This window comes from Wyeomyia smithii, chromosome 1, assembly GCF_029784165.1.
Source record: "Wyeomyia smithii strain HCP4-BCI-WySm-NY-G18 chromosome 1, ASM2978416v1, whole genome shotgun sequence".
Classification (NCBI taxonomy): domain Eukaryota; kingdom Metazoa; phylum Arthropoda; class Insecta; order Diptera; family Culicidae; genus Wyeomyia; species Wyeomyia smithii.
This window is the reverse complement of record NC_073694.1, coordinates 17,939,121-17,960,836: the sequence shown is the minus strand read 5'-3', so window position 1 is coordinate 17,960,836 and position 21,716 is coordinate 17,939,121. Positions and strand designations below refer to the sequence as shown.

The 21,716-nt window shown below is 41.7% G+C and overlaps 1 protein-coding gene across 1 annotated transcript in view; it reads right to left on the bottom strand.

Annotated features, from left to right (window-relative positions):
• LOC129718649 (uncharacterized protein DDB_G0283357) overlaps positions 1–21,716 on the bottom strand; it is a 272,216-nt gene that overhangs the window by 133,492 nt on the left and 117,008 nt on the right. Inside the window, exon 3 of the mRNA XM_055669632.1 lies at positions 14,349–14,970. Coding sequence (XP_055525607.1) covers positions 14,349–14,970 — 622 coding nt within the window. The remainder of the gene's footprint in view (positions 1–14,348; positions 14,971–21,716) is intronic.

Sequence of the window (21,716 nt, the reverse complement as noted above, 5' to 3'; positions counted from 1 at the left end):
AGTATTCCTTAACCTTTTTGTCCATTGTGGGATAAACAGGGCCGGGTTTTCTACCACGTTTTGGGGCATCAGTAAGTGTCCACTCTTCACAGTACTTCCGCAATGCGGATTGAGCTGCTCCGACACTTATACCCAAGGATGGAAAAACTCGTATCGCATAACAATCACTCGGGTATCATTTCTGAACGTGCTATTTATAAGCTTTCAATCCTAGCAAACCATCGCTATTAAAAGTTACACATTCTCAAGCTTGCAAGAGATAACTTAGAGCAAAGAAATATATGGTAGCTTTCTTTGATGATTTTGTTTCAGTATTGCCTGCTTTAGGCGGAGCGAGCAACATATAGCGAGTGTTTCACGAAAGAATCGTAAACGATTGCACTCAAGCGATCGAAATGATTCTTTCAAATGTTGATTGCTTGTAGGCGTAATTCGGCTACTCCACGTCGTGCTTTCACCGTGATATACCACGATGATTCTTGGTGATTTCAAATATCACATGCTAATGCACCATGCTACAATTTGCGGTAGCTTGCTGCGGTAAGCAAACAATTGAACGCAATCTAACGTTCATTTGGATTCATAATTTTGTATCACTGGCGATAATATCTCAAAACTTCTCGCGATAATGTTGAATGCAAGTGAACTTGGATACAATAAATACTATCGTGTTTGAATCATTCAGTCTCCTTCTATGGTATTCGGAACTCTCAGAAGCGAAAAACAATCAGCAGCGTTTCTATGGAAAACTTGTACGCGAGTGGAAATAGTTGAACGATAACTGATAAATCAAAGAACACATTTGCATGGAATATTGCTAGTGAGTGAACTTTTCCATGCTTAATTATACCTTCTTCTCTGGCTAATTTTCTTATAGAAAGACCACTCACGGTGCCCCATTTGTGCACAATTCGCTTTCTTTGCTCGGGAGGAAGGCCACGCATTTTCAAAATTTTTCACTACATGTTAAAAAAAATGACAGCATCTGTTTCTTTTGGATGTAAACAACAGGACGCAGCCAACGTTTGGTTGAATATTGCACGTTATTTGAAATGACGGTTGATCGTAAGTGTATTTATAATTATCGGAACGGTCTATAATGCTACATCGCGGGGCCGTTTAACGCTAGGCCAAGCAGAACGTGCACGGTTAGGATCAGATACTACGTTAGAAGTTTTTTCCATTATTGCTCTAGTCAGTGCTGTAGTTTCTTGCAGCTCAGATTTCAATGCCGATAATGAATCAGAAATGTTCTCTGAGACAGCAGTTTGCCCTGCCAGCTCAGTACTAACCCTACTGCAGGATCCACCTCTTAAAAGTCCCGACTATCCCAAAACTCATCGACCTCAATTCGCAAAGCAGGAATGTTGCCCAACTCGGAGGACCCGCGAAGTCCTGGTCCTGTAAATTACCGATCGGTCGGCGTACAACTTTGTATGTAAGAAATTTTAGGGCTAGAGAAGGCGCTTATGATGGTTCGAGACCTCTTCCTTTTCTGGAAATAACAAATGTGTGCAAAGCCACGACCGCAAGGTTGAAGTAGAATAGTTTTACAAGAAAGATAACCCACCCGGCTGCTTGCGTGTCAGTAATTTTTTCTAGTAAATAAACGTTGACTAATCAGATCAATCGAATTTTGCGCTTCAACAAGGATTGACCATTTTCAATAATATAGTAAGTTGCTTGTCATGGTTGGGGCTTGATAATTTTTAAATTTTGAGATGAAATTTTTTCGGATGTCGTGCTCATGACTGAAGGAAAAGATAATTCAGTACGTTTTGAGAGACGGAGATGAAGTAAAATTCATAACTTTTACAAATTTAAAAATGTGAATTTACTCATTAGAAAATATTAACTCTTCAATCAAGTTTTTATTTCATCCTGAAAAGGACAATTTATTGTTTATTTTAGAATCGGATAAGATGCCAATCACATCTTTGCGTTATAATTGACAGTGTGAATAAAATATTCCTTGTGATAAAATAAACAGTGAAAAACTGATTTAACACTCAAAACTAGACGGCTCACGTGTTGTCAAAATGAGTCAACTTTCCATTGAATGCATTTACTAGTGCCCACTATCGCACAGAGACTGCATTTTACTAAAGTGCCTCACTGCAACAGCCGCCATCGATGCTGAGATCCGCTGCAACTAGTTCGCTATCCATAGCCATGCCACAGTTGTGGCCGCTATACGTTGCTATTGGTATCCACTGTCCCTGCATCAGCTGACCCAGCTGCTATCGTTGCTAGAATCCGCTGCAACTAGTGCGCTATCCATTGCTACGCCACAGCTGTGGCCGCTTTCCGCCATCGCTGGTATCCACTGCACTGCTAGTGCTGCTGCTAAGGGAGGACGACTGCTGTTGTCGCTGTCTAGAACTATTATCAGCGGCTTCGTTTATTTTTTAACTCAAAGTATATTTATTCATATTTTTATATGGTTACATATGGTTTACATAATTATTGTTAAGCCTTTCAAGGCTCTGCATCTTTGTTCTGAGGTTTGCTGGTTACTTATTTCTATAGATTTACATTATTTGTGTAGAATTTTACAGTTCTTTCTTTTTAGGACTTGTTTTTAATTGAAAAATAAATTTTTATAACCTACTTAACTACGAATAACTAACTTAAATTTAACTCAAAACTAAGGTACCAGCTCACGAATGATCTGGTGAGGTGACCTGGCGCAGGACTCTCTGAACCTAGTCAACGATGTTGTTCTCCGTTCTTCCAGCACCTGAAGACCAGCCAGGCGATGGTTCTCAGAGTTTCGTGTCCTCGGAGGGGTGTTTAGGATCATACGTAATATTTTATTCTGAATAATCTGAAGTTTAAGATGGTGGGTCTTAGCGCAGCCCTCCCAGACAGGCAAAGCGTACTCTATGACCGGTAAAATTATTTGCTTGTAAACGGCAAGCTTGTTGGTGAGGGAGATAGTGGATTTTCTATTAATGAGAGGATCGAGAGATTTGGTCAGTATGTTGCACTTGGTAACAGTTTTCTCTACGTGTGAACGAAATAGAAGCTTTTGGTCCAGGGAGAGACCAAGATAGACAACCTCACTCGACCATTCGATGGGAGTGTTATCGAGATGGATTCTCACATTGGCTGGCGGAACAAGTCGAGTTGATTTTGAATGCGGGAATATAATAGCCAGGGTCTTAGCTGCATTTATGCAGATCTTCCAGCTGTTGAAATAGTCGGACAAAACTTCCTGACCCTCTTGTAGTTTACGCGTCAAAGCTCTAATCACTCGACCTTTGTAGATAATTGCAGTGTCGTCTGCAAACATAGACAGGATACCACTACCCGGAAGCATCTGAGGTAAATATGTTGAACAGGATGGGACCAAGAAGGCTACCCTGTGGGACCCCAGCATTTACGTTAAACGAATCAGAGGGAATGTTGTTGAGGAAGACCTGGAATGATCTATTCGACAGATAATTCTTGATGATCTTCACGAGGAAGATCGAGAAGTTGAATCGCTGCAGCTTAAACACCAGGCCATCTACCAGACATTATCGAACGCTTTTTCGATGTCCAACAATGCCATAGCCGAACAGCTTTCCACGCACTGGGAGGGAGCGAAAATGTTGAGAAAAATGTTTGTTTCTTAGATCCACCAACCTGTCTTCTATGATTTTGTTGAGACGATTGATATTGGTCTTCAGGTGAGGCAGGCCAGAGCGCTGGTACTGTCGTCTTATAGTATTACGGAATTGGATATATCGTTTGGTTGTGTTGTCTATGTTCAGAGAGTTACTCACCAGACTGGAAGCCGGCACATGTAGATCCCGAGCCTGGGTTAACGCCTCATCGATGGACTGAAGACACTGGTCGATGTTTTCTGAGGACTCAAGCTGGACGCTGTAGTCTATTGCGTTGTCGCTGGAATCGCGTACAATCGACTCGATGGTAGTTACGCCGAGAGACTTGGAATCGATAGGCAGAGGATCCAACTTCGACTACCACTGGGAAGTGGTCCTAGCTGAGTTCTTGGTGTACAACCGGGTTGGTGATGTTGCTCAATTTGGAGATGAACAGGTCGATGGTTGCGTGTACTCCGGATCTGCTTAACCGGGTGGGAGCGGCCGGACCTAGGATGTTGTAGTGGCCTACTTGTAGATCGTTGAAGAGGATCAGGCCGTTTTGGTTGCGTCAACTGCTCCCCAAGGCTTGGTGTTTTGCGTTGAGGTCACCCGCAATAATGAACTGTCCCTGCCTCCGAGTCAGTTTGATGATGTCGCTTCTTAGGTTCGTTGCCGCCCCGTCCCTTACGTTGACTTGCTTGGGACAGTAGGCTGCGATGATGGTAATGGCCTCGATGACTTTGAGTTGGAAACTTGGTAGCAGATGACAGCTTATTTCACGCCGAAGAGCAATAGCCACACTTCCACCAGAAGAATATGCTCGATCCAGCCGTACCAATCGGAAATCGGGAAGAAAGATGTTCACCTCAGGTTTGAGATGCGTCTCCGTGATGACTGCAATGTCTATTTTGTGTACGTTGATGAAGTCAGCAAGCTCGTAATTCTTGTTCCTGATGGAGCAAGCGTTCCAGCTAGCAATCTTGATGATTTCACGGTCCATATTTGGAAGCGATTATCACCGCAGACTGCAGTTGTTCAGCTCTACTTTTGCAAGTGCGAAAAGTGTTGATGCATTCCACGACCAGTGAAACGTATTGCTCCATGGTGAGCATGGGTTCGTTGTAAGTTGTGCCAGTTGCAGCTTGGGAGAAACTCATTGCGGACGAGTTCTCTTGGTGACCTGGTGGGGGTGAACGGCTACCGGATCTCGTTGCTTCAGCATACGTAGAGGCAGCTGGTTTGATGGTTGGATTCAGCGGTAGCGGGGCGAGCAAAGGTATGGGGTGCCGGGAGCTAATGGCAGGGAACTCCTTTGTGTTGTTTGGGGGCACCTTTCGGCGACCTGGTTAATTATTGGTGGAGGCCCGCTTACGAATCTCGATGAACTCTGCGCGTTTCGGGCACGTTCTACTGGTTGCTTTGTGGGCGTCCCCACAGTTGGCGCACACCGGATCGGCGGTCTCCATCAGCTGGCAGGCATCGGGGGCGTGCGTTTGGCTACACTGAATGCAACGGTATGCCATGTGGCAATTTTTAGTCCCGTGTCCAAACAGCAGGCGGTTAGGGCATTGGGTTTGTAGCGCTCCCAGGCTACGATGATGTGAAAAAGTGCTTGAATGGACTGCAGGTCCGCCAGGCACGTTGAATTTTTCTCCAGGTTTACGAGATATAATTGATCACGGTACTTCCAAGTTTTGTTGTGCCGCGTCATCTTGTGGATCTGGATTGGATTGAGTCCATTTGCCTTCAGTTCCTTCAACAGGGTGTCAAATTCCATGTCAGGAAGACCGCGGAGAACAACCTTGAGGGATTTTTCTGCTTCGATATCATGGGAGAAATATTCCACCTCGTGTTTCTGCAGTATCACTTGCACCGCCTTGTAATGATTCAACGACGGAACCATCAGTTTGTATCCCTCAGTGCACATGCGGATGGTGCATTTCAGTCCTTTGTCGATATAAAACACAATTGCTTCACGTAGGCCTTCCGGGAAGCCTTTCCCATAGACAGGCGGGATTTTCTCCTTCACTACTTCGGGATCCATGACGTTTTCCAGTACAGCGAATCTGTTGTTGGCCAAAAGCTTTTCAGCTGCGGGATCAGGTGTATTGTCAGGCCGAGGCCTTTTCCCCGTACTGGAACTGGATTTTGATTTACCTATATTAGGGTTCACCGTAGCGTCGGTTTTTCAACCCGAACACACAAACTTACGAACGAAGGTACAAAACGAACGTAGCGAAAATAAACTAATGTACTGCTCAACAAGCTAGCAGAGAATGATATTAATGATGATGAGCGGCTTCGGCTAAAACAGGCTCTTATATAGGCCAAATAGCATGTTTTAAATTGCAAGGTATATGATTCTGTCGACCGTGCTTGGGAAGCAATCATATAACGACCAATCAGAGGTCGAATTTTTCGTTTTGACAAGGCTTGACTATTTTCAATAGTACAATAGTGTGAACAATAAAATTACAATTACCTTCTTTTGGGAAGAATCTTAGAAGATTTTCCAATCTATTGCTGCAAGAACGAAAGAAATCCATCGAATACTAACCGATTTATTAGCATTTGAAATTGGACATATTTTTCACTTTTTTCGGTTTTAGATTTTCATTTCACATCCTTATGTAGCCGAACTTCCTGAGAGAAGTATTCTACTTCAAAAATATATAAATTATGATAATACTAAGGAGAGTGGCAGGCTGAGAGAGATCAACCTAAATCAATGACTGTTATGTAGCAAAACTGGATTAAACAAACATTGGCTTAGAGGATTGGTATTACATCACTCACTCAGAATACGGGTGGCGTTGTAGTAGGGATATGAGTGCGGGAGAATATCAAAGAGATAAAATAGGAGAGAAAAACGTAAAAGTGTTTTCCTGCTATCAGTAACGCTTCCGTTTACCGTGCAACGCACGTGCTATTCAAATAAACCGTTGCATACTCCAGTCAATGATCCATTCGAGAACAATATTCAAATAGTTGTTTATCGCATGACATGAACAGTTGGGTGCAAAAAAAAATCGACTTTTTGAATTGCGTTTAGCGATAGGTCTCAAAATTGTGTCTCCTCAAAAAAGACCCCAGCTCAATCGTACAGCAGCCACTTTCCGAGAATCAAGTATAGACACAAAATTCATTTCCTTCATACAGACAGATAATTGATGCAACATTCCGTTGCATTGTTTGAAATAGTATATTTTTTCGACATTCCTTCGTCGAAATAGAATGCTGATACTAGACACCTTGTTTCCCGTGAGAGTAACAACGACGTTCGCGTAGCAGCGAAATAAGTTTGTAACGCAAAAAGAGTAGCGATAACACAGTGCAACATTTCTTTTGCCTTGGCTTCTATGTATGATTTTTTGATAAAGTTTGATGCGAAAATAAATTTCCCCGAGATTGAACATATTCCAACGTAAGGGACAACGATGGCGCCATTTTGAATTTTTTAGAAATCGGAAATTTTCGATGTTTTTTCGACGCCATTTTGTATTAAGACCAAATATCGAAATTGTAAGAGTTTGTTCACATATTTGCATCTTCTTACCCATCTTAAAAAAATCAGATCTTGAATCGGACAAAAAGTGAGCTCAAAACGGTGATTCTACGAAACCGGTTTTAGCATGTTTTTAGTATATTTTACGAAACAAAAAAAATCGAGTATGTCTGAGCATTAATGGTAATGCCCCAATATCTAGAATTGGTAGTCAAATTATATCTTATATTGAGTAAAAAAGTCTCAGAAATTGATTGGTTGGTGTCTGTACAACGTAAAATGTCAGCAACATGTCGATTTTGCCCCAACTCCCCTATAATACTAAAATAAGTTTATTTTGACGTTAAATTACCTTTTTTGAAATCTGTTTAACGTAATATCAAGAGTGTAAGCGATACTCAAAGATACAATAACAATTTCTCTTCACATAGTCCTCTCCTTTTTGCGGGGAGGGGGCACATTTAACTTTAACGAAGACGCGATAATTCTGTCTCATAGCTGAAGCGAGATTTCTATGTTTTGACCGGTCAATAATGCAACCCCCTTCCCACAAAAGGGGGAGGAACATGTAAAGACGAATTGTTATTGTATCTTCGAGTATCGCTTACACTCTTGATATTACATTAAACAGATTTCAAATTAGATAATCTAATGTCGAGAAGAACCTGTTTTAGTATTGTAGGGGAATCGGGGCAAAATTGATATGTTGCTGACATTATAGGTGAATCAGACACCAATCGATTTCTGAGACTTTTTTTTACTCAATATAAGACATAATACGACCACTTTTAAATATTAGCGCATTACCATTTATGCTCAGAAGACTCGATTTTTTTTGCTTTGTGAAATATACTAAAAACATGGCAAAACCGGTTTGGTTTTGTCCGATTTAAGATGTTTTTTTTTTAAAGATAGGTAAGAAGATGCTAATATGTGGACAAACTCTTAGAATTTTGATATTTGGTCTTAAACAAAATTACGTCGAAAAAACAACGAAAATTTGCGATTTCCTAAAAATTCAAAATGGCACCATTGTTGCCCCTTAAGTTGAAATATGTTCAAACTCAAGGAAATTTGATGCAAATCAAAATACACAAAAAAATTATATATTGAAACCAAGGAAAAAAAAAGTCAATTTTTGTTGCACTGTGCATTAGAAAGGACCAAACTAAACCTTTTTGGCTCTAAAAATATTTTTGAAACCAATAAAAAATTAGAAAACTAAATGGTTTTTTTTTCTAAAATTATTTCTTTTTATTCTCATAGTTTATTATCATTGAACACTGTTTCCAAAACTGAAAAAATGCGATCGAAATTATATTGTAGTATCTGTAGCAACATTTTTCTAATAAAAAGCTATAATTTTCTGATTAATTGTCTAAAACTGAGAAACGAATTTGACTTTTCTTATTTTTGCCTAAAAAATCCTCTTTGTTCGGCAAATATGTGGCACATAATAAAAAAATAACTTTTTCGAGGGTGTCTCTTATTTCATCTATCTGCTTATTTGAATAAATTTTTGTTGAGTTTTCTATAAAATACCCCTAGAAATAATATTTTTAATACAACTTTTTATCGAGATTTTAAATGAACTTCAGCAAAAAAATGTATTATTATTTCTTACATTTCTTTAGCTATTAAAGATTTTCATTCAAACCTTACAAAAGTCTTTGCCGAACACGTTGGATTTTAGATTGTTTAAAAGGTGACAAGTACTCCAAAAGTAAACCATGCGTTCTCTTGCATTGTCGAATCAATGGAGACGCCAAGCTACCCTTTGTACAAATTTGGTTCTATTTTCCAAAACAACCGATTCAGAGATATTTTACTAAATTGCAAGAAGAAGACTAAAATGCGGTTCTAATGCTCAAATAAGACAAAATGAAAGATTATAGCTGTTAAATCGTCTCTGTTCCTCAAGAGCGTTAAAAGTCCCCACTAAGTCCATACCCACTTACTACCATGCGCGTCCTCTTATTGTCAACTCAATGGAGCCGCGCTCTTGGAAACGAATTTAGAGAGAAAATTTGGATCTAGTACTCGAAAGCAGTATCCTACAGAAACAAATTTTTCTTCAAAGTATGAGGCACTAATTTTTATGTTATCACAAATTAGGGTGACTAAAATTTTCAATGGAATCAGATATCTAACTTTCGTTTCTTTGCAGATAAAATTGCAGATTGTTCTGCAATATTTTAGTCCCGTTAATTTGGAGCAACATTGAAGTAGTTTTTTTTTCTACTTTTAAAAATAGCCGATTTAGAGCTTTTTTACTAAATTTATAAATGTGAATGTAAGCCTGTCTGTTCGTATCCTATAGGCTCATAAACTACGGAATCGATTACAAAAGGGGTTTTCGAGTACGGGAAGTGTCACAGATATATTAATTTGGCTCTGTTTCATGAGCGTGTGTTACAGGGAAAGAAATTTTGCTTCATAAACTCGAAAATACCCTCCCTGAGAACCGCGCAAATTCATACAAAAAAGTATTCAAGTGTGAGGCGGAGTATTGTGACGTTACGTTACGTTACGGTGTCATCTAAAATTAGACCATATCTCTGTGGTGTATTCAAAAGGGGGAGGAGAGTAGAGGGTGGATAACTGATGTCAACTTTCAATAATTTTAAAACCGCTCAACCATTTACCGTTTCATTACGTACGTAGAGGTACTATAGGTTCCATTAGCGTGGACAAGGGAAGGGGGTAAGTAATAGCGATTATGTTTTTGCCGCTGCCATGGATAAATTTGAATGCCTCATTTTTATTTATCATTTTAATTTTACATGCTTCGAAAGGCTTCTTAAAGGTATTTACAATTCAAATAGTATTTTTGCTTTGTTTTTTTTTAATGTCACCTATGCAAATTTGTATGCATATATAGAAGTTCACATTGGATGGCCCCTTACGCGCTTCGAGTTTGCCCAGAAACTCTTGATAAAACACAGCTGGGAAACGTTGGGTGTGTTTGCCGACTAGGGTACCAATATATTTTTTCAGCCGTTCCATCCCCTTCAGCGATCGCTCCGAATAGTGGGCCGACGGCAGACCCGGCCAGAACACCGCATCTTCGCCCTTATGAACGAGTAAAATTTTACTGTTCACGGCTAGTCCGGAGCGAAAGAAAAGTGGCTTCGACATCCCCTTCTCGCTGATCCCACAGCAGCACCTTTGTGGCAAACTTAGTGTGTGAAAGAAACTTCACCTCGAAGTTGACTTCCTTCGTGGGGGAACTAAAATACTAAGTGCCCTGCCAGTCGTTGCCATCCAGGGTGTGATAGGTATAGACGTCCATCACCACCGTCACGTTGCGATTCGCCGGAAAAATCGACTTGACTATATTATTCAGCCGTCATTGCCTGCAGCTCCGAGACTAGTGGACGGGACTGCCGTTGTATGTTCATATTCACCAGGTATTTTATACTGTTTGGCCGGTTCACTGATCTTCCAGCAAAGCGCACGCAGCGATGTAGCCATTTTCCCTAGGTCTTCCTCTTCAGCACCCTTTAGAGCTTCTTGTCGCTCAGGATCATCGGCCGACCGGGACCGGGCTTTCTTTGGATACTCTGATAGTTGTCCAATAGTGCTAAGGTGCTGTAGATGCCGGTACGGGTGTATCTGGCGTCCATAAAATGCCGCACGATGTCCGTATGAACGCGGCGGGGTGCCGTTCCTTGAACGCGCACAGTTCTGAACGGAATAGCTTCACTGTTCTCGCGTTAAGAATTCGAGCCAATTTTTTTCTGCTGACCCATGGGTTACTATGGTTTATGCTGCATGGGTAGTTTCGTCAGTGCGTGAAAAGGTAATACCACGAAAAACGGTAGTGCATTTTTAATGAAAACTTTAGAGCACAACAGTCTCAAAAAAGTCCCCTTCCAAAACTTAAGGTATAAGCGGACTTCTGGTAAGACTTCACTTACACTCGTGAAACGGAAAAATGCACAAAAGTAGTTTTTGAAGTTTTCGAAATCGAAATTTCGTTTGATAGCAAATCTCTTAGAAATGCATTAAATCTGTAGCTTTTTAATATCTCGCTTCATGATATTTCATACAAAAAACTAACGCTAGCACATGTGTGCGGTAAAATTGTTTCAAACATAGAAAACATTAATTTTTTGTTGGTTTTGTCAAATGATTCCGTGTGGGTAGGTTCAGCATATTGCATTGATTTGACATCTACAGCGCGTCATGCGTTTAACTGTTCGAGGCTCAATTTCGGAAAGTGATCTGAATGGCAAGCTAAACTCAATGCTCACCTAATTTTTTGAATATATCTTAAAGCATTTTTTCTCAGCTTTCCAATGGTTATGTAAAATTTAAAATCGGTGGTTGCGAACTTGCTCAAAAGCACTTTTTTTTATAAAATCCAAGATGGCGGTTTCTACTTCAAATGAGAGCTCTACCATTCCTCTTAAAAACGATATGCTAGTTGTAGGGGTTTTAATGACAAATTTAAGAAAAATAAATAAAAAAAAAAGATCAAGAATTACCGTTTAACCGCTTTGTACTCGAGGGGTCCATCAATATAAACTAACCAAAGCGGTTTTCTCAATTTTTCAACACTTTCAATCATTTTCTTTATTCTCGCTTATTTTCCGTCGGTCTAGTTCCGCCACTGTTGTGTGCCAATCACCGACGCCCTGGAGGTGACTCCACCCAGGACCCTAACGAACCGGCGCCAACGGCTTTACTTCTTCATGCGAGTTCCAATCATTTAAACACATAAATAGCGTTTTTAAAGACCCCATGTCACCAGTGGAACGATCTCAGCGAGAATTGCTCAAATTTTGTATTTTTTTTTCTCTCAGTGGCGTTGAAAAGGGAGTAAATTTCAAACTTTCAAATACGGTTACTTTGAAAATTTTTATTCAAGTCATTCAAAATGCAGCTCGTGATTCTATGATATTACCTTTTTCTTATCTCAGCGTCGAGGTTAGGATGGAAACAATCGTGCTAAAGGTGTAATTTTTAAAACTGAGAAACTTTATTTCTCCCAAATTGAGGGGTGCGTAGAGGGAAGGGTTAATTTGATCTCTATAATGTTTGTATACAGAAGTTTTTATATACAAGGCGTAAATCATGCTAAAAATAAGTGAAAACCCTTTAAGGCGTATATTATGCTATAAATAGTAAAAACACTTTGTCTAGCTCGAAATATCCGATAGCCTAATCTTCAATTTTTGGTCTCCTCGAAACAACTTCTCAGTGCGTCTAGTAAATTTCAGCGAATTCCCAATGATTTCTCTCTGACCACCAATTTTTTTCTTAAACAACGAAATGCAATTTCTCGTCACCATTTCTATTATCGCACGCAAGCAACGCCTACTAGCACACAATTTACGCTGGTTTCTAGGGAAATTCAACAGTCAAATTGCTCGAAGCAGAACCTTCAGTCTGCGTTCAGGGACAACACAACAATGCATGGTGTGCTTTGTCGAGTAAACATTGTGCGCTATTTTTAGAAAAAGGTTTGCGTTGTCTACATCTCCATTTCAACACTTTAGATTTCCGAATCTGATGAGCATCACAGAGATTGCTCGGCGATTTGCATAACTATATCTACATACGCCAAATGATGATTTTCTTATGCATAGAATTATCAAGTTGAAATAAAATTATCATACCGAAACAAATTCCCTGGATAGGTTTAATAGAATCAAGCCAGCTTTTGACCTACATTTCCGGTGAATCTCAGTTTCCAAACAACCAACGCTCCGCTCGTAAACATGAAAAGCGACAGAGACCCTTTCTGGCGAATTGATTCCCTCGCAATAATCTAATTTACTTACTAATTACCGCAAATTGAAGTAAACCGCCAAAGAAAATTGCAGTTATTAATGCCCATCGGCCGGGCTTGGTGTCTGTCAATTAGAGGAGGCCTAGTGAGTCGCAGCCGGTTCGGAAAAGCCCGACAACCAGCATCGCGATGACGCTCGACAAGGAACTAATTAATCCGTCGCTAGTATTATTATACATATACACGTTATATGGGGGCTTTGCTGAAAAGCAATCGCTTTTTCGAGCGGGGTTTCTATTAAATTTAATTACCGGGTTACGGCAGTGCCACCAGTGGCACCACGATTGGTGTCCCCGACTGCCATTGCGGTTGTACATAATTACAGGCGAATCCTGGGTGGCGTTTAACGAATTGTTGGCTTTGTGGTCATGAGAACACCCACCGGGAACCCCATACGGGTTATCAATATCAATGGCCTATTGTTTTATATGCGTGCTTGGTTGCAGTGTGCCAAAATCGGCTGAAAAATAATTTGGCACAGTTTTTTTTTCTGAGAAATTCAACGTGACCCGACGGGGTTAATTTCATTTGGGTAGGTTGAGTTTCCACGAAGAAAGATAATCAAAATAATTGAACTGCGGCAAGAACTGCGGCCTTTCGGAATTTTTAATGAGATTGAAACAAGTAGACAAAACTTTTTCCACCTTCGATAACCCAGGTAATTGGGCATGCAACCGAGAGTTGCTTTCCTCAGACTGTTCAGTTATCAAACTTTGCTTGCGAAATTTGGTGCGGAAAACTTTTTTTATTAACTACTAGTGCTCTTAGTCTGTCTGGCTGTCCACATTTTTCGGTGATTAAACCAGTTAATGTTGTGGAAAAGTTTCCAGACTGGACGCATTGCATTGATTTTAGACTAAATGTTTTTGAGGTTTTAAATAGTATTCTGAATTTTATCCCGAAACTAGCATCATAAAGTCGAAAACTCGTATTTTATACTGAACTCCTCCTAGGCAAAGTTTCCGACGGATCATACTTACTAACTGCTCAAGAGTCAAAACTAAATGGAATTAGGCTAGTTCCATTTGCAATGACATTTGCTAACTGCCCACTTTGGCATAGGAAACAGCAATCAAAAAGTCTCGGAACTGGTCTTCGCCATACAAGCACTTAGTTTTTTTTTGGTCGGAAACTTTCTCCGCGCTCCATCAGTGGAAACTTCGTCCGGAAAAGTTACACTTGTTCTGTCTTTCGGAGGGTAAACCAGTTTGCCCTACTTTCTTTCCCAATCCGGAAACACATTTCACCAGCAACCAGGCGGTTGGGAGCGGAAAGAGGGGAAAGAACGGGGTGTTTACCGGCTGTTGTGCCGTTATTGCAAACGATGTTTGAAAGCAGTTAAAACCCGTGCTGTAAAGTATGATTCTATCGTACAGGTGTGTGTCGATTCGGAAAATTGTGACTCAGTAGGCTACTTTACTGCTTCAAATAAATTTTGAAAATTTGTACTTACCACTGATATTATAGCTTCGTCCACTCCCCGGAGCAGCGCCACTACTTCCACCGTACTCAAAATTTTTCATCTCGAACGAAGTCGGCGAACGGTCGTCGATTTTCGTGCTCGATTTGGACCGATTAATCGCGGCAGGTCCGGGAAAACCGGTCACCGTTAGGCCTCCGCCTTGACTAGCGGCAGCCAGTGCCGACGAGGACGGCGACCGGTCCACTATAGCACTTTTAATCAGATTCAAATTCTTCATCGTTTTATCGTCCTCACTTTCACCATTGCCACCGGCGACACTTGGGCCAGGAATTATCCCCGATCCGCCCAACTGATTGCGAATGTTTTTGATTAGCAGCTGCTGATTCGACGGGGGGTACGCGAACAGCCGTTCCTGGTGGTGTTCCACCACGGCCGCATACGATGCCTTATTGCGGTGCATCCGGAACGAACTGGATCGACCAAAGTTGTAGTTGTTATTTGCGCTGGAGAGGCCCATCCCTAGCGATCGGTTTCCTCCGTACGATGACCCGCTAGGGCTGGGAGCAGTGTTGTAGCTCGAACTGCCGGAGCCACCGCCACCAGCAGCGTTGGAAGCACGACTGTAACGGCATTTTGTGCCACGCGGGATATCCTGCCGAGGGAGATGAAACAAAAATAACAATCAATTGCTGGTTGGTGAGACAATCGAACGAATCTTGATGCCGATTTAACGATTATTTACACGCTTTGTGTGTCGTCTTAATGTCCGCTTCACAACAGGGTTCTATCTTTGGTCGGAATTGGAAAATATTGTTGACGTTTGATAATTTGATAGGCTGGTCGCACATAAAACTCACTATCACAGAAGGCTTGTGATACGGAGCTCATTTAAGTGCAAGACGGTCAAAATAAACATCTACCGAAGAAGATTCTAGACTTCGGAATAGTAAGATTCCACGATTCAAAGTTAATAGGACTCCAATATTTCAAGATTTTATATTTATCAGTTTTTTTTTTAAATTTGAAGATCCCAGGTTTAGACGATTTTGAGGTTGTGTGATTTTGGGATCTTATTGTTTTGACAATCACAGAAAAAGTTATAGACAAAAAACCGATTTTGAGAAGGGGTTTCCCAGATGGTCTCGAGGGATGATGCTGGCCTAACAAGCCAGTCGTCTTAGGTTCGATTTTCGGCTCTGGAGAGACTGTTAGTGTCAGTGGGATCGTAGCGCTAGCCCCGAGATTGTCCTCTACACTGAACAGTCGGCTGCGAAGTCTGTGTATAAATAAACAGAAGGTTTGCTTTTTTGTACCATAAAAAACTCGATTTCGTCGTACAGATAGGAGATCGCAGTATTCAGCTTTTTTTTTTCTTTTAAATTTTTCCACGACTTTTCTGAAGAAAGGAGTCTGGTATATTGAAAATTGGATTTTTTTTTTGTTTTATCTAACTGCTAGGTAAATTGATCGAAAAAAAGCGCCAAAAGTAAGGGCTTGTTCTTTGAAACAAAAATTGTTAAATTCATTGAGTACCTTGATTCCATTTTTCACAGTCAAATTTAAAACAATTAAGGCCACACGGACTAATATACCACTGCAATAGTTTCTAAGTCATAGTTGATCGTATGAAGTATTTTTTCATCGCGAAATAGTAGGCTATGAACTATTCCGTCATGACGGATTAGTTCAGAGTCTCTATGTTATAGCTTTTGACAGTCAAATCCCGCGCTATACCGTTATAACGCATACTTTTGAGTCATATTAAACTTTACGATTTTTCGAGTTTAGACCACTGTGCATTGTGTAATTTTCGAATATATCTTTCCACAAATTCTAATTGTCATGAAAACAACATTGTGTGAAGGTAAATTATTCGAGTAGCTTGTTTTTTTTTTTTGCTGTTTGTTGTGCTTGTGCTCACGATTTAGTAAAATCAGATGAAATCATTTGCAGCGGCTTCTGTAAGTCGTCTTTTCATTTGAAGTGTGCTCATTTGACCGCTGAACTGCGTGATGTCGTCGCAAATTGTTCACAATTATTTTGGATGTGCAGGGCTTGCACGAAAATGATGGCCAATGCATGCTTTCGTCAAGCATATATCATCTATGAACAATGCTAGGCAAACTGTCATTCCGCGTCGAACACTCGACAGAAACGGACGTGCAAAGTGGTCGTTCTATTACAATCCGGTCCGTGTGAACGAATAGCCAAACAAAAGAGTGTATTATTCGCGCTAAAGGCCAACTAGATTGTGAGTTGTGTCGATACGTTCTGTACCCGGCTCACAACTTTGGCTGTATTGGTGCAAAATACCAGCTGCAGTTTTGATCTGTGCACCGTGAATAGATCTTTTTAATCCAAGCCCATCAGTTGACAGTCGAGTCCGTGTCGCTGTGCTGAGTGATCTCACACCCGGCTCACTGCTGGTGGCTGTATTGGTGCTGCTGTACTGGTGCTGCTGGCTGCTTTGGGTGCAGCTTCGAACGATCGGACAACCACTGCTGGAAGGAAGAAGTAAAGAGGTACGTGTTCTTGTCGGCGCTAGTGCGCTAGTGCGCTACATTTAGCGCAATGGATATAGATCCCTCGCCTCCCGTGCCACAATCCCCGAACCCCCCTGACCCTAACCCTTCTGTTACCCCCTCCTTTGATCATTCTCCAGTCCCCCCTCGCCCCAGGCTTTACCCGGACGGATCTCAACAGGGCAGCTGTACTGTTTATTTTCGTCCAAAGGCAGGAGTGAATTCAAAGCGTTTAAACATACTGCAAATTGCTAAAGACCTGACGAAGGGGTACAAGGCCGTGACCGAAATTTCCAAGGTCCGACCTAACAAGCTCCGTGTCGTGGTCAGTGATCTGGCACAGGCCAATGCTATCGCTTGCTCTGAGCTCTTCACACGCGAGTATCGCGTCTGCATACCCGCACGAGACGTGGAGATCGACGGTGTCATAACCGATTCGAGTCTGTCTGTCGAGTGTATCCTAAAAAGCGCAACCGGTTGCTTCAAAAATACCGAAACACAGGCGAAGATTTTGGATTGTAAGCAATTGCGGTCCATGTCTCTCGTCGGCGGTAAAAAAGTTTACACTCCGTCAGACTCGTTTCGCGTTACGTTTGCCGGATCTGCACTCCCTAGCCACGTCTCGATCGACCGGGTTCGTCTGCCTGTGCGATTGTATGTACCCCGTGTTATGAATTGCACCAATTGCAAGCAGTTAGGCCACACAGCCGCCTACTGCTGCAATAAGCCACGATGTAGCAAGTGTGGCGAGACTCATGCGGAAGATTCTTGCAGTGTTAATGCTGAAAAATGTATTCACTGTGGGGAAAACCAGCATGAGCTCTCCACATGCCCGGTGTACATGCAGCGCAGAGATAAAATCAAGCGGTCACTTAAGGAGCGTTCAAAGCGTTCTTACGCTGAGATGCTGAAGAAGACCGTGACCACTTCTACCATAACATCGAACCCCTTTGATCTGTTGCCCTCCGATGAAACCGATTCTGACGATTCATCAGCGGGAACATCTTATGCCAATCCTGGGGAGTCTAGGAAGAGGAAAAATGTTTCTTCTCCTAAACTTCCCCGTAAAGGTCCTAAGATTTCCCAAAGTGTAATGAAAAGTACGAACAAACCAAACAGTGCTGCGGAAAAACCGAAGCAAACTCCTCCTGGGCTTGCAAATTTAAAGTCCCAGAAGGAGTTCCCAGCACTGCCAGGAACATCTAAAACCCCAGTTGTTCCTTTTGCACATCCAGTTGATGAAACAAACTCTGGATTAGTGAAATTTTCTGATATTGTGGACTGGATTTTTGAAAATTTCAATGTACCCGATCCAATTAAAATTTTTCTTACAGCATTCCTCCCAACAGTTAGATCATTTTTGAAGCAGTTGACTGCCCAATGGCCCCTCCTTGCAGCGATTGTATCCTTCGATGCCTAATTCAACTGCGTATATGAAGGATTCTATCTCTGTCTTACAGTGGAATTGTAGAAGTATTTTACCAAAAATTGATTCGTTTAAAGTTTTGATAAATAAAAACAAATGCGATGCATTTTCCCTTTGTGAAACTTGGCTTACTTCAAATATTGATCTCAACTTCCATGATTTTAATATTATTCGCCTTGATCGAGACACCCCATATGGAGGAGTACTTTTAGGGATTAAAAAGTGCTATTCTTTCCATCGTATTAACCTCCCCTCGATTCCAGGCAACGAAGTTGTCGCATGTCAAATGACAATACAAGGTAAAGAGCTTTGTATTGCCTCAATATATATTCCTCCCAGAGCACACGGCTGCTCTTTGATTTAATAGAACTTCTTCCCTCACCACGTTTGATTTTGGGAGACTTCAACTCTCATGGCGTGGCTTGGGGTTCCCCATACAATGATAACCGCTCCTCTTTAATCTATAACCTTTGCGATGACTTCGACATGACTATTTTAAACAACGGTGAAATGACACGTATCCCGAAACCTCCAGCGCGCCCAAGCGCTTTGGATCTATCCTTATGTTCGACGTCGCTACGGTTGAATTGCACATGGAAGGTAATACTTGATCCTCACGGTAGCGACCATTTGCCTATCCTTATTTCAATTAATAACGGGTCAACTCACATGCGACCAATTGACATTCCGTATGACCTCACACGGAATGTCGATTGGAAGTTATACGAGGAAATGATTTCAAAAGCGGTCGAGTCGATTCAACATCATCCACCTTTTGAAGTATACAACCTCCTCGCGGGCTTGATTCTCGACGCCGCGTTGCAAGCCCAAACGAAGAAATATCCCGGCGTAACGATCAAAGAACGGCCTCCCACTCCGTGGTGGGACCAAGAGTGCTCCGATGTCTACACGCAAAGATCCGACGCGTATCTGACCTTCCGGGATACAGACGATGCCGACGACTTTAAACGTTATTCGGAGCTTGATACCAAGTTTAAAAGCTTGACTAAGGCAAAGAAACGCGGATATTGGCGTCGGTTCGTAAACGAGACGTCGAGGGAGACATCAATAAGCACTCTTTGGAACACAGCCCGAAGAATGCGGAATCGCGTAACGGTCAACGAAAGCGAGGAGTCTTCAAGTCGGTGGATATTTGATTTTGCCAGGAAAGTATGTCCGGACTCTGTTCCTGAGCAAAACATTGTTCGCGATGCGTCTCCGGGCCACGACGCGATTGAATCACCTTTTACGATGGCAGAATTTTCAGTTGCCCTCCTTTTCTGTAACAATAACGCGCCTGGGTTAGATAGAATCAAATTCAACTTGTTGAAGAATCTACCCGGCAATGCCAAGAGGCGCTTGTTGAACTTGTTCAATAAGTTCCTGGAGCAAAATATTGTACCGCAGGATTGGAGGCAAGTAAAGGTGATCGCCATCCAAAAACCAGGGAAACCAGCTTCTGATCACAACTCTTATAGGCCGATTGCAATGCTATCCTGTATCCGGAAATTGATGGAAAAAATGATACTCCGTCGTTTAGACCATTGGGTCGAATCAAATGGTCTACTATCAGATACTCAATTTGGCTTCCGCCGTGCCAAAGGGACGAATGATTGTCTTGCGTTGCTTTCAACAGATATTCAGCTGGCGTATGCTCGCAAAGAACAAATGGCGTCTGCGTTCTTGGACATTAAGGGGGCTTTTGATTCCGTTTCTATTGACATTCTTTCGGGTAAACTTCACCGACAAGGATTTTCTTCAATTTTGAACAATTTTTTGCACAATTTGTTGTCCGAAAAGCACATGCATTTTACGCACGGCGATTTGGCAACTTTTCGCATTAGCTACATGGGTCTTCCCCAGGGTTCATGTTTAAGCCCCCTTCTTTACAACTTTTATGTAAATGACATGGACGAATGTCTGGCAAACTCATGCACGATAAGAAAACTTGCAGACGACAGTGTTATCTCTGTTACAGGAGCCAAAGCTGCCGATTTGCAAGGACCATTGCAAGATACCTTGGACAATTTGTCTGCTTGGGCTTTACAGCTAGGTATCGAATTCTCTCCGGAGAAGACTGAGATAGTAGTTTTTTCTAGGAAGCATGAACCTGCTCAGCTTCAAACACAATTAATGGGTAAAACGATTTCTCAGGTTTTGGTACACAAATATCTTGGTATCTGGTTCGACTCTAAAGGCACCTGGGGTTGTCACGTGAGGTATCTGATGAAAAAATGTCAACAAAGAGTGAATTTTCTTCGTACAATAACCGGACAATGGTGGGGAGCCCATCCAGGAGACCTTATAAGGCTTTACCAAACAACGATACTATCTGTTATTGAGTACGGGTGTTTCTGCTTCCGCTCCGCAGCAAACACACATTTGATCAAACTAAAGCGAATACAATATCGTTGTTTGCGTATCGCCTTGAGTTGCATGCAATCGACCCATACGATGAGTTTGGAGATCTTAGCTGGAGTACTACCATTGAAAAACCGCTTCTGGAGCCTGTCTTCTCGTATTCTAATCAAATGTGAGGTCTTGAACCGTCCCGTGATTGAAAATTTTGAAAGGTTAATCGAACTTAATTCTCAAACCCGTTTTATGGCATTGTATTTCAATCACATGTCCCAAAATATTAACCCTTCTTCGAATATTCCAAATCGTGTCGACTTATCAAATACTTCTGATTATACTGTGTTTTTCGATACATCCATGATAGAAGAAACTCATGGAATCCCGGATCATTTACGCGTGCAGCAGATCCCTAAAATTTTTTCCAATAAATATCGAAACATCAACTGCGACAATATGTACTACACTGACGGATCACTTCTTGATGGGTCCACTGGCTTCGGTATCTTCAATAACAATTTAACCGTCTCCCATAAGCTCGATAATCCTGCATCTGTTTACGTCGCAGAATTAGCTGCAATTCAGTACACCCTAGGGATTATCGAAAAAATGCCCACGGACCATTATTTCATCTTTACGGACAGTCTCAGTTCCATTGAGGCTCTCCGATCGATGAAAGATGTTAAGCACTCTCCGTATTTCCTGGGGAAAATACGGGAACATCTGAGTGCTTTATCCGAAAAATCTACTCAGATTACCTTAGCGTGGGTCCCTTCTCACTGCTCGATACCGGGTAATGAGAAAGCGGACTCTTTGGCTAAGGTGGGCGCAACAAACGGTGATATTTATGTAAGACCAATTGCCTTTAATGAATTTTTCGCATTTGTACGTCAGAATACGATCATCAGTTGGCAAAATTCTTGGACCAAGGGGGAACTGGGAAGGTGGTTACATTCCATAATCCCCAAGGTATCGACGAACCCGTGGTTCAAGGGGTTGGATGTAGGTCGGGATTTCATTTGCGTGATGTCCCGGCTTATGTCCAATCACTATAGATTTGACGCGCATCTCCGTCGTGTTGGGCTCGGGGAGAGT